At 47.3% G+C, this 12455-nt stretch overlaps 1 protein-coding gene across 1 annotated transcript in view; it reads right to left on the bottom strand.

The window, feature by feature from the left end:
• The window catches only part of usp34 (ubiquitin specific peptidase 34), a 40453-nt gene that overhangs the window by 2030 nt on the left and 25968 nt on the right, over positions 1-12455 (bottom strand). Inside the window, 34 exon segments of the mRNA XM_068727415.1 lie at positions 74-214; positions 1083-1223; positions 1311-1390; positions 1473-1596; positions 2524-2648; positions 2749-2853; positions 2976-3083; positions 3226-3352; positions 3588-3666; positions 3820-3977; positions 4274-4603; positions 4738-5042; positions 5195-5342; positions 5547-5651; positions 5792-5836; positions 6731-6884; positions 7041-7192; positions 7530-7604; positions 8548-8716; positions 9365-9450; positions 9601-9681; positions 9777-9842; positions 9957-10004; positions 10105-10180; positions 10271-10335; positions 10424-10519; positions 10602-10655; positions 10740-10818; positions 10953-11103; positions 11195-11367; positions 11472-11566; positions 11787-11864; positions 12107-12163; positions 12252-12398. Of these exon segments, the coding sequence (XP_068583516.1) occupies positions 74-214; positions 1083-1223; positions 1311-1390; positions 1473-1596; positions 2524-2648; positions 2749-2853; positions 2976-3083; positions 3226-3352; positions 3588-3666; positions 3820-3977; positions 4274-4603; positions 4738-5042; positions 5195-5342; positions 5547-5651; positions 5792-5836; positions 6731-6884; positions 7041-7192; positions 7530-7604; positions 8548-8716; positions 9365-9450; positions 9601-9681; positions 9777-9842; positions 9957-10004; positions 10105-10180; positions 10271-10335; positions 10424-10519; positions 10602-10655; positions 10740-10818; positions 10953-11103; positions 11195-11367; positions 11472-11566; positions 11787-11864; positions 12107-12163; positions 12252-12398 (4023 nt within the window).

Here is a 12455-nt window from a genome sequence, read left to right as displayed (position 1 = left end):
AGAGTGAGTTTTCAGTCTGAAACAGACGACAGGAAGTGCTGTTTGGTCTGAGCGTGTGTGTTGGTGGTCGTACGCCGTTCAGCAGGCCGCTGGTCTTGCTGAGCTCCAGGCGGTGAGCCGCCAGTTCAGGCTGCAGGCTGCTCTGTTCACTCAGCAGGTTCGTCACCAGAACACCGATCAGGTTGGAGCAGCTGGGGCCGGACAGCACCTGGACCTACACACACACACACACACACACACACACACACACACATTTTTTTTGTTTAAAGTCTGAGTAAAATGATTGTCTCTGTTGTGTTTATGACAGAAGAACAAGTGATTGAAAAATTTTGCTCTGTGACTTTTTATGATTTGTTGTTGTAATATAAATTTTGGACACAAGAGGCTGAAGTGCATCACAACCAGGCGGCAACCTCCGGTTCTGCCGAGTGAAGCCGATGCAGAAGTGTCATGAAGCTGCATTCTCTCTAGTGTCCACCAGGGGGCGACTACTCTGGTTGTATAGAAGTCTAGTGTAAAATGACTCTACTTCTCTCTTGATTTATTCCCTCAGTAAACATTGTAAACATGAGTTTATGGTCTCAATCTCTAGTTTACAGTCTTCTTCAATACAGCATGATGTTCATTTAGTACATTATGCTCCATTTAGAGTCAAACAGACCATAAAGAGGAGTATGCTTTAGGGCGGGGCTACCTTGTGTTTAGAGTGTATGGTGAAATTTAACAACACCAAAAACACAATTTGTTTTAAGACAATTAGGAAGATTATTCTTGCAAAACTAACCTGCTCTTAAAGGAGCAGTGTGTAGGATCTAATGCCATCTAGTGGTGAGTTTGCAGATTGCAACCAACTAAGCACCCCTCTGTTAAGTCTTCTCTTTAGAACTACGGTGGCCTTCAAGTAACGTTAAAATGCACAAGGCTCTCTCTGGACAACTGATAGTATTGGAACAATTTAAAGATGCTAAAAATCTTTAAAAAAATGAGTTTGAGAACATTTTCTTCACCAACAGAAACAGATATAACTGGAAAAGAAGAAGAAAGGTCTAAAGACAAGTTGCAGTAGAGTTTTCATTTTGTACCTTGTGCAGGAAGCAGGTGAGGAAGGAGTAGGCCACGTTGTTGTTGAGGAACGTCCTCTCGTCCATCAGGATGCACTTGATGTACTCGCTGAAGACCGGATCCTCACAGAGCAGCTTCACACACGTTTTAGCCAGAACAGACTGAAAGAACAAGGACAACAACATCAATGCAGCAGAAAGGGAAACCGCACGAGTGAGACTAAGAACACAGTTTAAAACGTGACAAACCTGTGACTGACAGAGCTCCGTCCACAGTTTGGGGAAGATGGCGAGGTGCAGAGGGAGCCCTTCATACGCTATCAACACACCTGAGAGACAGAGTTGATGTGTAAACATCTTCATGCAGGTGTGTCTTCATGAATGGTTCATTTTACACAGATTCATACGTACTCAGTTTGACGAGTGTGTCCGTGAACTTCTCGCAGTTGATGGCGACGCGACACAGCAGGTGGCTGAACTGGTGGTAGGACAGGAAGTAATCCAGCAGCATCCGGTCGTACACCTCGTCTTTACCCTGAGACACACACACACACAGTTTGGACAGAGCTACAGGTGAAGAGGACAGATCGAAGAAGACAGAGCTGCAGGGGAAGAGGACAGAGCTGCAGGGGAAGAGGACAGAGCTGCAGGGGAAGAGGACAGAGCTGCAGGGGAAGAGGACAGAGCTGCAGGTGAAGAGGACAGAGCTGCAGGGGAAGCGGACAGAGCTGCAGGGGAAGAGGACAGAGCTGCAGGGGAAGAGGACAGAGCTGCAGGGGAAGCGGACAGAGCTGCAGGTGAAGAGGACAGAGCTGCAGGTGAAGAGGACAGAGCTGCAGGGGAAGAGGACAGAGCTGCAGGTGAAGAGGACAGAGCTGCAGGTGAAGAGGACAGAGCTGCAGGCGAAGAGGACAGAGCTGCAGGCGAAGAGGACAGAGCTGCAGGCGAAGAGGACAGAGCTGCAGAGGAAGAGGACAGAGCGAAGAGAACAGAGCTGCAGGTGAAGAGGACAGAGCTGCAGGTGAAGAGGACAGAGCTGCAGGTGAAGAGGACAGAGCTGCAGGTGAAGAGGACAGAGCTGCAGGTGAAGAGGACAGAGCTGGAGGTGAAGTGGACAGAGCTGCAGGTGAAGAGGACAGAGCTGCAGGCGAAGAGGACAGAGCTGCAGGCGAAGAGGACAGAGCTGCAGGCGAAGAGGACAGAGCTGCAGGCGAAGAGGACAGAGCTGCAGGCGAAGAGGACAGAGCTGCAGGCGAAGAGGACAGAGCTGCAGGCGAAGAGGACAGAGCTGCAGGCGAAGAGGACAGAGCTGCAGGTGAAGAGGACAGAGCTGCAGGCGAAGAGGACAGAGCTGCAGGCGAAGAGGACAGAGCTGCAGGTGAAGAGGACAGAGCTGCAGGTGAAGAGGACAGAGCTGCAGGTGAAGAGGACAGAGCTACAGGCGAGTGTCAGGTGATCACACCTTGCTGCTCTCCACCATGGACGGCAGCAGACACATGTTGAGCTCCGGTCTCGGCGGTCGGATGTTGTTCTTGGCTCCCATCAGCTTTATGTTCTCTCTGCAGGGCAGGTAAGGACCGAACGACACTGTGGACAAAAGCACACGGTCACTGACACTGCCCTAAATGTAAGCTTTTAATTCATGAAAGACACTTTTAATAAAATATTAGAAGGGGAGGAGACTCACTGGGGATGTTGCTGTGGTGGTAGGTGCAGTGGTTGTGCTGCAGGAAGGGAACCAGAGTGTGCAGGAAGTCGTGAGGACTCAGTAGAACAAGTTCCTTCAGAACATCTGCAGGAACCAGAACAAAGAAGCATTAAAGCAATTATTAAAATGAAAAACAGCAAATCTTAAACACAACTTAAAACGTGTGTGTGTGTGTGTGTGTGTGTGTGTGTGTGTGTGTGTGTTACCCAGGCAGGCGTTGCGGAGCTCGGGCGGGCTGTAGGAGTTGAGGAGTGTGAGCAGCTTGTGGGCGAAGTCGATCCTCTCCTGCCACTGGATCAGAGCCTGCTTCACATCTGGACGACAACACACAGAAACATCTGCTCAGAACAAAACAGGAGAACGCTACTCTCACACTTCCGCATCGCCCCGAAAGTAAACTTGAAGAGAAGACGTCGAAGCAACACCAGGACAGTAAAGTTTGATCTGGACTCTGACCTTTGCGCTGCAGGTACGGCCGGGTGGCTTTGAGGACGGACAGGAAGATGGAGAGCAGCTCCACCAGGTCTCCGGTGACGTGACACGCCGTCGCCTCGTGGTACATCATGTGCAGCGTGTTGAAGGACTGCAGAGGACAGACGGGACAGTGAGCCTCTGAACGTCAACGACGATTATTATGTCTTTATATCTTTACAACATCTTCTGTTCTTGGACCGTAGCGTCGGAAAATAAAAAACCCGAGGGAGAGCGACAGAAAGCTTTCTCTTCATTTCTAATATTAAGATGGTCGGAAATTCGATTCTCTCTTTGTCTGATTTGTCTGAGTAAAGAGGAGATCCTGATCCAGATCCAGGTCCTACCTCAGTCATGAGGATGAGTCCCCTGTTGAAGACCACCAGCAGTCGGTCCTCGTCGTTCTCCAGCAGAACCCTGAAGGCACTAAGAGGAACGGCAAAACCAGGTGTTAGGATCCAGATCAGAGAAGCTCAGGCTCTGAATTGGACATATTCACACATGCAAGCTTCACAAAACCATTGTCTCAATAAACGTGTGTGTGTGTGTGTGTGTGTGTGTGTGTGTGTGTGTCCTGACCTGATGAGCGTGGTCCAGCAGGAGCGGCCGTCCAGGCAGCGCAGGTAGCAGCTGATGGTGGTTTTCTTGAACTGTTTGACGTCCTCCAGCTCTTCTTCTCTCATGTCGGCCCGCTGCGCCACAAACAGCTGCATCAGGTTGAACAGCTCCTCCACCGCCTGCAGGGGGCAGCGAACGCGCACGCACGCACGCACGCACGCACGCACGCACACACACACACACACACACACACACACACACACACACACACACACACACACACACACACACACACACACACACACACACACACACACACACACACACACACACACACACACACACACACAGTTTGTCATTCAAAATGAACTTTTCACACTACAAACCTTCCTCCACATTCAAAACGCGTTGAAATACTACACCTAACATAATAACCAATCAAATGCTGCATCAAAGGTTCAGACTCTCCACTCACGCCGGGGTACTGGCTGGCGTGCGGCGTCAGGTTCTTGAAGGCCCACTGGATGTTCTGGTGCGAGGCGAGCTGCCGGGTGAAGGCGGGCGACTGCTCGCAGCACATGCGCAGGATGCCGTAGTAGGCGGGCAGCATGCCGCGGTTGAAGAGCACCACCTCCTGGTCGTCGTGGTCGGCCAGGATGTAGTTGAAGGCGATGTTCTTGGTCACCACGGGGTTCTGCACCACCAGGCGGACGTTCTCCGGGCAATCCACGCACATGTTGTACCAGAAGGACAGCAGCGCCTGCTTGTTGTGGTTGGTGGCGATGGCCGGCTCCGACAGTTTGGGCTGAGGACGGAGAGGAAGAAGGCGGGGCTAAAGCGTCAGACGAGTGAGCCTGGCAAAATATCGAATCAGGGGTAGTGCAAGTCTCCATGAAGAAGACAATGAGTACATGATAAAAGAAAAAGGACTGAATGTACCTGGAAGAGGTTCCAGAGGTCCATGAAGTATCCGGAGAACATGAGCTTCTCCGTCTTGGAGATGAGGCAGTACGTCATGAAGCTGAAGTACTGAACCAGCTTGGTGGTGCCGTGAACGCTGGCGTCCACGTACAGCTTGGCGCGTCCCAGCAGCCCCAGCAGCAGGTTGTACACCTGGTGGAGGACCACGGTGGTGTCGGGCGACAGCGGCAGCTCGCGGGTCGGCAGGTGGAGGGAACGCGTGGAGCGGAACATCTGGCGGAAAGAGTTGCTGGGGATGAGGGAGACGAGGAGGTACGCCGCCGCTGGAGAGACGAGACACACGTTTTATATATATGTTATTTAATGTTTATTAGAGTGCTTATATTTCTAACATCCACTTGTGGTTTTAACAGAACTGTTAAACACCCAGGTCTGATAAATCGCACTGGATTGCGGGGGATGCCGAGGCTCTTACATGTGCGGACTCGGGGGTAGTTGTGAGCCAGCAGGAAGCGTTCCACCCAGTTCTCCATGTTCTGCAGCACCCAGCTGTGGGCCAGTTTGTTCCTGGGAGTCTGGACAGCCAGCCAGTCCAGACACTGGGACGGGTTGTACTCGATCACCTGACGGGAGGAACGCAAAACATACGTGAAGACGCCACTCGAGACGCCTGGTCGCGTGGGACGGAGATAGAAAGGTCCGACGTCCCTCGTAAAATAGATATAATATAATATATTTTGAGAGACGTTCTGGGCGATGGATAAAAACGCTACACTAAGCTAGACTTGGTCATTGTCTAGTGTTTTAAACGTAGGTTGTATTTTTACCTCCCAGATCCTCTGGAGGATGTAGGAGGCGAAGGAGGGCATCCCCGGAGGTCCGCCCGCGAACTCCATCAGCATCGTCAGCAGCTTGAAGAAAGGATTGGCAGCCTGATGGAGAAAACTCACATGTTAGATGATCTGGTGTCTGACTCAGTGTGAGGGAACGAGCCTAACAATATAAAAGATAAAGAAAAGAAGAAACACAGACGTCTCTGCATGGCTACAAATGAAGCCGACGGGTAACTCACCTCAGGAGTCAGCTTTGCGATGGAGGTGAAGAGCATCGACACGATCTGTGCAGTCAGGAGGAGAATTATATATTAAAGCGAGTACTTATACTGCTTTCTGCAAATAACTGTGTTTGTCTTTGAGCTGAATTTAAAAAAAAAAAAAAAAAAATCTGAGATTTAAAGTTATTTTCTAGATTCAAACTCCGCTGGAAGTTCAGGAAATGACATCTTTATACTTTTATCAGGTGGAAGAAACGGAAACATCCAGAAATACACTGTAAAAAAATAATCCAGAAATACACTGTAAAAAATACAAGTGAACTGTTGAAGGCAGCTTTTTCTAATCAAAAGTCCCTCAAATGTCTTCTTGAAAAGTCCATTTCCTCTTTGTAATATATATTATTAGACTGCGTTGGAAAGTAACTAAGTACATTCACTCAAGTACATTTTTTGAAGTATCTGTACTTTACTTAAACTTTCCCTACATCTTAGAGGTAACTATTGTACCGTTTACTCTTCATCTGACAGCTTTAGTTACTTTACAGATTCATAACACAAAATATATTAAACAATAACATGTTTTATTAGAAGTTTGAATAAAACTGGATACAATTGTATCGATATTTATATTTATATCTAAAACATTAAAGTATATAATAATGCACTAACTATTGGAAATCAATAATATAATGTACATTATTCTGCATAATGACATAGTGTACTTGTTGTACTCTGTAGGTATATTCTGATGCTAATACTTTTGTTCTGTCCCTTTACGGTCCAGTGTGTCGTGTTAAGTGACATCCAGTAGGTCTGGCTTTAACCGATGGACGCAGTAAGTCCAGTCCTCCTCCTCTTCGTCATGGTGTCATGAACCCGATGTGATCTCTCTGTGTGTGTGTGTGTGTGTGTGTGTGTGTGTGTGTGTGTGTGTGTGTGTGTGTGGGGTGAACCTACGTGTTCGGCCAGGCGGTTGTTGTAGCGACAGAGGCTGAAGATGAGGTTGCAGGTCTGCCTGATGTTGATGCCGTCTCTGATGTGCTGGAAGAGGAAGGGGAAGCCTTTTCCTCCGGTCAGCGCCGCCATGTCGCTCTGCGACAGAGTCAGATGTCTGGAGAGCGGGAAGAGAAAGAAAAGCGCCGAGCGGCAAAAACGCTGACATTACATTAAAGTACACAACTCAACAAAACATGAAACATAAGTCCGGTCGTTTTAAATCTGGAAAAGTTCCATATTCTACTTTTAGAGAGTTTCTTCCACGTCGTACCTCTCAGAGCGAGACTGCTCCACCAGCAGAGCGATGAGGGCGATCATCTTCTCCAGAGCCGCGGGACGATACTTCTCCTCCGCCAGAGACAAGATGTCTTCCTCCTCGTCCTCCTCCTCCCCCTCCTCCTCCGACAGCACCTCCACCTGAGGCTGAGGGAGGACACTCTTCAACCCAGCTCAGTTCAATTCAATAGACTTTATTGACAATTGATAGGTATTACCAAAACACCATTAGGATTATGAAATAAGGGAATGGAATTTACAACAAAATAATAAGAAGATTCTAAGAATAAAATAGATACAATTAAGACAATAAGAGGGCGACAGGCTCAGTAATCACATTACATTCACACGTCAAGAAAGAAAAACAACACATATAAAGTATTCAGAATAAGATTATTATGGTAAACAAATGTAATTCTGTAGTAAACAAATAAAGTGAGTAGTATTCTAATAAAGATGAATGAAGTAATCAGTGTAAACTCACATTCTCGGGGCCTTTGGTCCCCATGTAGAAATGCACCATGATGGAAATGGCTTGTAGAGACAACAGGAACTGACTCTGGAGACACAAAGACAGACAGAAGGCAAATGCAGCTTGAATAACATATCACAAGTATAGAAACATATTCAAATCACATCTTCAAATAGAAGCAAACAAGAGCAACAAAGTAGAAAGAGAAAGATTTGGTGATATTTCATGAACAATATTGTCATCATTTACAGCTCTGCAGCTCATCAGTTCACACAACATCTTAACTGAGAAGGTTTGGTAACAGTGGAGTCTAGTAAACACCGTCCAGCTGCAGTCACACTGAAGGGTTCTCCAAACCCATTTGTGTGTTGTTGCGTGTTCCGTTCCATGCGTGTTCTGTGTTCCAAATTGTGTGTTCTGTGTTCTATATTGTGTGTTCCGTGTTCTATATTGTGTGTTCTGTGTTCTATATTGTGTGTTCTGTGTTCTATATTGTGTGTTCTGTGTTCTATATTGTGTGTTCCGTGTTCCGTTTTGTGTGTTCCGTGTTCCAAATTGTGTGTTCTGTGTTCCGTTTTGTGTGTTCTGTGTTCCAAATTGTGTGTTCCGTGTTCCAAATTGTGTGTTCTGTGTTCCGTTTTGTGTGTTCTGTGTTCCAAATTGTGTGTTCCGTGTTCCAAATTGTGTGTTCTATGTTCTGTTTTGTGTGTTCCGTGTTCCAAATTGTGTGTTCTGTGTTCCAAATTGTGTGTTCTGTGTTCCAAATTGTGTGTTCTGTGTTCCGTTTTGTGTGTTCCGTGTTCCAAATTGTGTGTTCTGTGTTCCAAATTGTGTGTTCTGTGTTCCAAATTGTGTGTTCTGTGTTCCTTTATGTGTGTTCCGTGTTCCAAATTGTGTGTTCTATGTTCCGTTTTGTGTGTTCTATGTTCCGTTTTGTGTGTTCCGTGTTCCGTTTTGAAAATCAGTAAAACAAGCGACGCCTTCGGATCACAAACATCTCTCTAGTCTATAAACGTCCGTTCAGACCGACCTCCTCCTCTCCCATCTTGGCGAACTCGTAGAGAAAGGCGAAGTACTCCGTCAGGTGTTTGCTGTGAGGCTTGACGCCGTGCTCCATGATGGACAGCAGCGTCTTCACGAAGCGAGTGACGCAGGACCGGCTGCCGATGTCCTCCACGGGACCGTCCATGTCGTCAGAGCTGAGACACAAAAAATAACGTTACAGTGAGTACAAAGAGTGCTGGAATAAATACATATCGACGGTGTAGTAACTACTTTACACACATGACGTAGGCGGTACACGTATACATGTCTATGTACAGAATAGAACACGACAGGATGCACAGGTGGTGTTAGTTTGTCAGCGGATGTTGTAAACACGACCTCCGATTACTTCAATTCATCAGGTATTTTCTCCATTTTTTTTAAATCTTCGTTCACCGTGGAGGCAGGTGAGAAGTTTTCTTCAAGTACTCAAGGTAACAGGGTGAGTAGCTGATGTGTAAACGGTCATTTTGTGGGGGAAGTATACCTTTAAAAAGCGTACATGCAAGTATTTAATGTACGATTGTAGGTAGACTTTTTCCAATCCATCTCGTCTCTGTGTCTGAGAGTGTGTGTGTGTGTGTGTGTGTGTGTGTGTGTGTGTGTGTGTGTGTGTGTGTGTGTGTGTGTGTGTGTGAGAGAACCACAAACATCTCACTCATAAGTTTCTTAGAATATTACAAATATCTGAAGGGAGGTTAGCTTAATAAAGAACATCTCAATTTCTTCTTAAGTACAAAGAACTAGAAGTACTCATTTGAAATCTGAAGAACAGGCGGTTGGAGTGAGGAGGAGCGACGTACCCGTCCTCCATGCCGGGCTGCAGGTAGAGGTGAGCGTGAACCGGACGGAGCCTCTGGATGACGTGAATGCACAACCTCTGGAACATCTGGAGGACAGAAGCAGAGTCAGCTGTGCGTTTGTGACGCAAGACGAAAATGAAGATGGAACTTCAGTCATTTAAATGCGCTCTGGGAGGTGAAGACTAGGGACGGGATAGAGGAGCGCACCATGAACTTCTGTCAGATAGAAAACTCACTTGTCTGACGATCTGATTGGGGCACTTGATGAGGATCTGCATCGGCCACCAGTTGTCATCCGCCATCCGATCCAAAAACCACTGAAACAAGAGGAAACCGTACAGAGCGAGGTGTCAACAGAACAACAGGCAGCTGCAGCCAAGCGGCGGCTTATTAGTCAAAGCTGTGATCGAACCTCGCAGGCGGCCTGGCTGTTGTTGAACTGCTTGGTGAGGAGCTCGATCCACTGCAGCATGGTGGGCTGGAGGTAACAGAGCGGGGGAAGGAAACAACATCCGTCAGTCTGTCTCTCCGCTAGTCCAGCAGCGAGACGTCAAAAATAAATGTCCCATAATGTCAGGCGAGTGAGCTTTACCTTCTCCTTGGAGTGAATGAAAGTCTCGAGGACGAACGATGTGCTGAGCTGCAAAGAAAAGAGCATTTAAGTCAAGTTTTCACGAGACTCATTTTCAGACGATCGACTTACTGGCTCTAGTTCTAACATCCCGGGTGATGATGCTCACCTTAGCGGTCATGAGGGAGACGGCTTTAGGGTCTGGTAGAGTGCTGGGGATGCTGCCGCAGAGCTGCCACATGAAACTACCGATGAAGTAATGAATATAAGTAACAGTGGAAGGAGAGCAGTAATGAACCCATTCTGTCAAAATAAGTAAGAGGCTTGATACCCACCCAAAGTACGTGTGTTCAAATATGTTTTTATCCTGGAGGAACTGCATGTTATCGTGCCAAATCCACTGAAAGAGACATTGAGCATTTAACATTTCAACGTTAATATAAATGTATTAATTCTAATTCTAAATAAAAGAAGTAAAGCCGCGGTACCTCCAGCAGATCAGGAGAGACGTCGAAACTGAAGTCCTTCCCGTTCTCCTCCTCCAGCTCCACCCTCTTGTAGAAGAGCATGTAGGCACTGTGTGTCTGCAAGTTCAGTCAACACTTTAGTTATGACCTTCTGGAGCACATCGAATGAGATCATTGACAAACAGAAATCCAGCTTCACCTTCTCAAAAGAGAAATCCATGAACTTGTCCGTGACGGAGTCGTAGGTTTTAGTCTGAAAGGAGAAAGAAAAAAAAAAAACTGATGTCAGCGAAATTCAAAAGAGCGAGGGATGAAATGTTTTCTCTTTCTTTCGTACCGTCATTTCTCCTCCGAAGCACTCGGACGCCAGCTGCGCCGAGTCGAAGGGCTTCACCTCGGCATCGTTGAACAGGTACCTGTGAGAAGAGACGCTTTGTTTTTAAAACCAACCCGAGCTGAACCAGGACCTTCTAACCGACGTCTCGCTCATTAAAGCCCATAAAACATCGTCGCTCCCCCCCCCTCTCTTTCGACACGCTCCTGCTCTCACCACTTGTTGTTCTTGTAGGCGTGCGGGTTGACGATGTCTCTGATGAAGCTGTAGTAATGGCCGCCGTCCGCTGTGCCCGTGTGCACCGTGACGCCGATGAGGTCGTACTCGTAGCTCTCCGTGACTTTCGCCTCGCCCTCTTCCCGGAAACCTGCAGGCACGCAAAAACGCGGCTCAGAAACTGCATTCAACCGAAAACACACAAACGTCTCGGACGCCATTGGAGACGTTTTCGGACGAACCCTCTTTGCGCTCTCCTTTGCCCATGAGGAAGTCCTCGGTGTAGGGCGTCATGTCGAGGCGCAGCGGGAAGGAGAAGTGGGTGTTGACCTTCTCCTTCATCATCGTCACCATGTTGAAGGTGTACCTCATGGTGTTGAAACTCAGGATCCGCGGCAGCTTTTTGAAACACGCCCTGTGTGGGAGGAGAGAATTAAATGGAAGGATTTATTTTACGGAAGGAAATTGGGACATTTCAATATTCCTACAAGAGGCTTTTTTGTTATTTGATCCACGGACCTTTTCTCAGCCCGGACCTTCTTGCCACACTGGGAGCAGGTGTACATGTTGTCTCCCTCCAGAGTGTCTTTGATGGTCACCTCATCCAGAGACTCCTGAAGAAAGACAGAGAGAAGACGTTCAGAGCTTTCCTCAGATTATTACGTTTGATGAGTGTGAACAGTCAACACCAGTCGTGGAAGAAGTATTCAGATCTTTTTCTGAAATAAAAAAAGGTACTAATACCACACTTTGAAAATACTCCACTACAAGCAAAAGTCCTGTATTCAAGACCGTACATAAGTAAAAGTACGCATAGTTGTGTGTTTTACTCACGTAGATGTTCTTCATATCCGCCACTTGACATCTGACGGTGTAAAACTCCTCTGCCGTCTGACTGACGTGGTCACAGTCCTGCAGGACAAAACGGCACGAAAACGTCTCTCAAAATGTCCACGACCGGGTTTATCGCTTCACCGCTACGTCAATCTTTTGTGACTCTTGAATTTAACGACTTTAAACTTCTGCGTCACATTTGTAAAAAAATGATATGCTTGGAGCTCGACGGCTTCTTTTTGGTCCTTGGACCTAAATAACATTGTTGGGTGAAAACGTTTTAATTATTAATTAAATCGAATTAATGTCCTGAAACTCACCAGAGAAACCACGTTGTTGGTGATGACGCCTCCAAACAAAGTCTTCACTGTGTTTTTCTGTGAGAACAAACACATTCATGAGCACCTAAACATAAATCTGTCTTCTCGTCGGTCTGACTCGTGTGTGAAGCCGTGTGAGTTTTACCAGCTCCTGCGACATCTCCTCTATCTTGGTGATGAGGTCGGTGAAGAACTCCGTCATGTCCTTCTGCTCCCCGGTGTTGAGAGGCTGCTTGTCCATGGTGTAGGTTTTACAGAACGGCCGCGGGTTGTACGCTTTCCTCTCGCTCTCCTGAACGGACAGACAGTGGAGGGAATGGCAGGGTTAGCCGATGTAAAGAGTCCGCTC

The sequence above is a fragment of the Cebidichthys violaceus genome, unplaced genomic scaffold, assembly GCF_023349555.1.
Source record: "Cebidichthys violaceus isolate CVI_PGR_0920_01 unplaced genomic scaffold, fCebVio1.0.p SCAF_4, whole genome shotgun sequence".
Classification (NCBI taxonomy): Eukaryota; Metazoa; Chordata; class Actinopteri; order Perciformes; family Stichaeidae; genus Cebidichthys; species Cebidichthys violaceus.
Note: the sequence above shows the minus strand (reverse complement) of the source record. Positions and strands in the feature narration are given on the sequence as shown.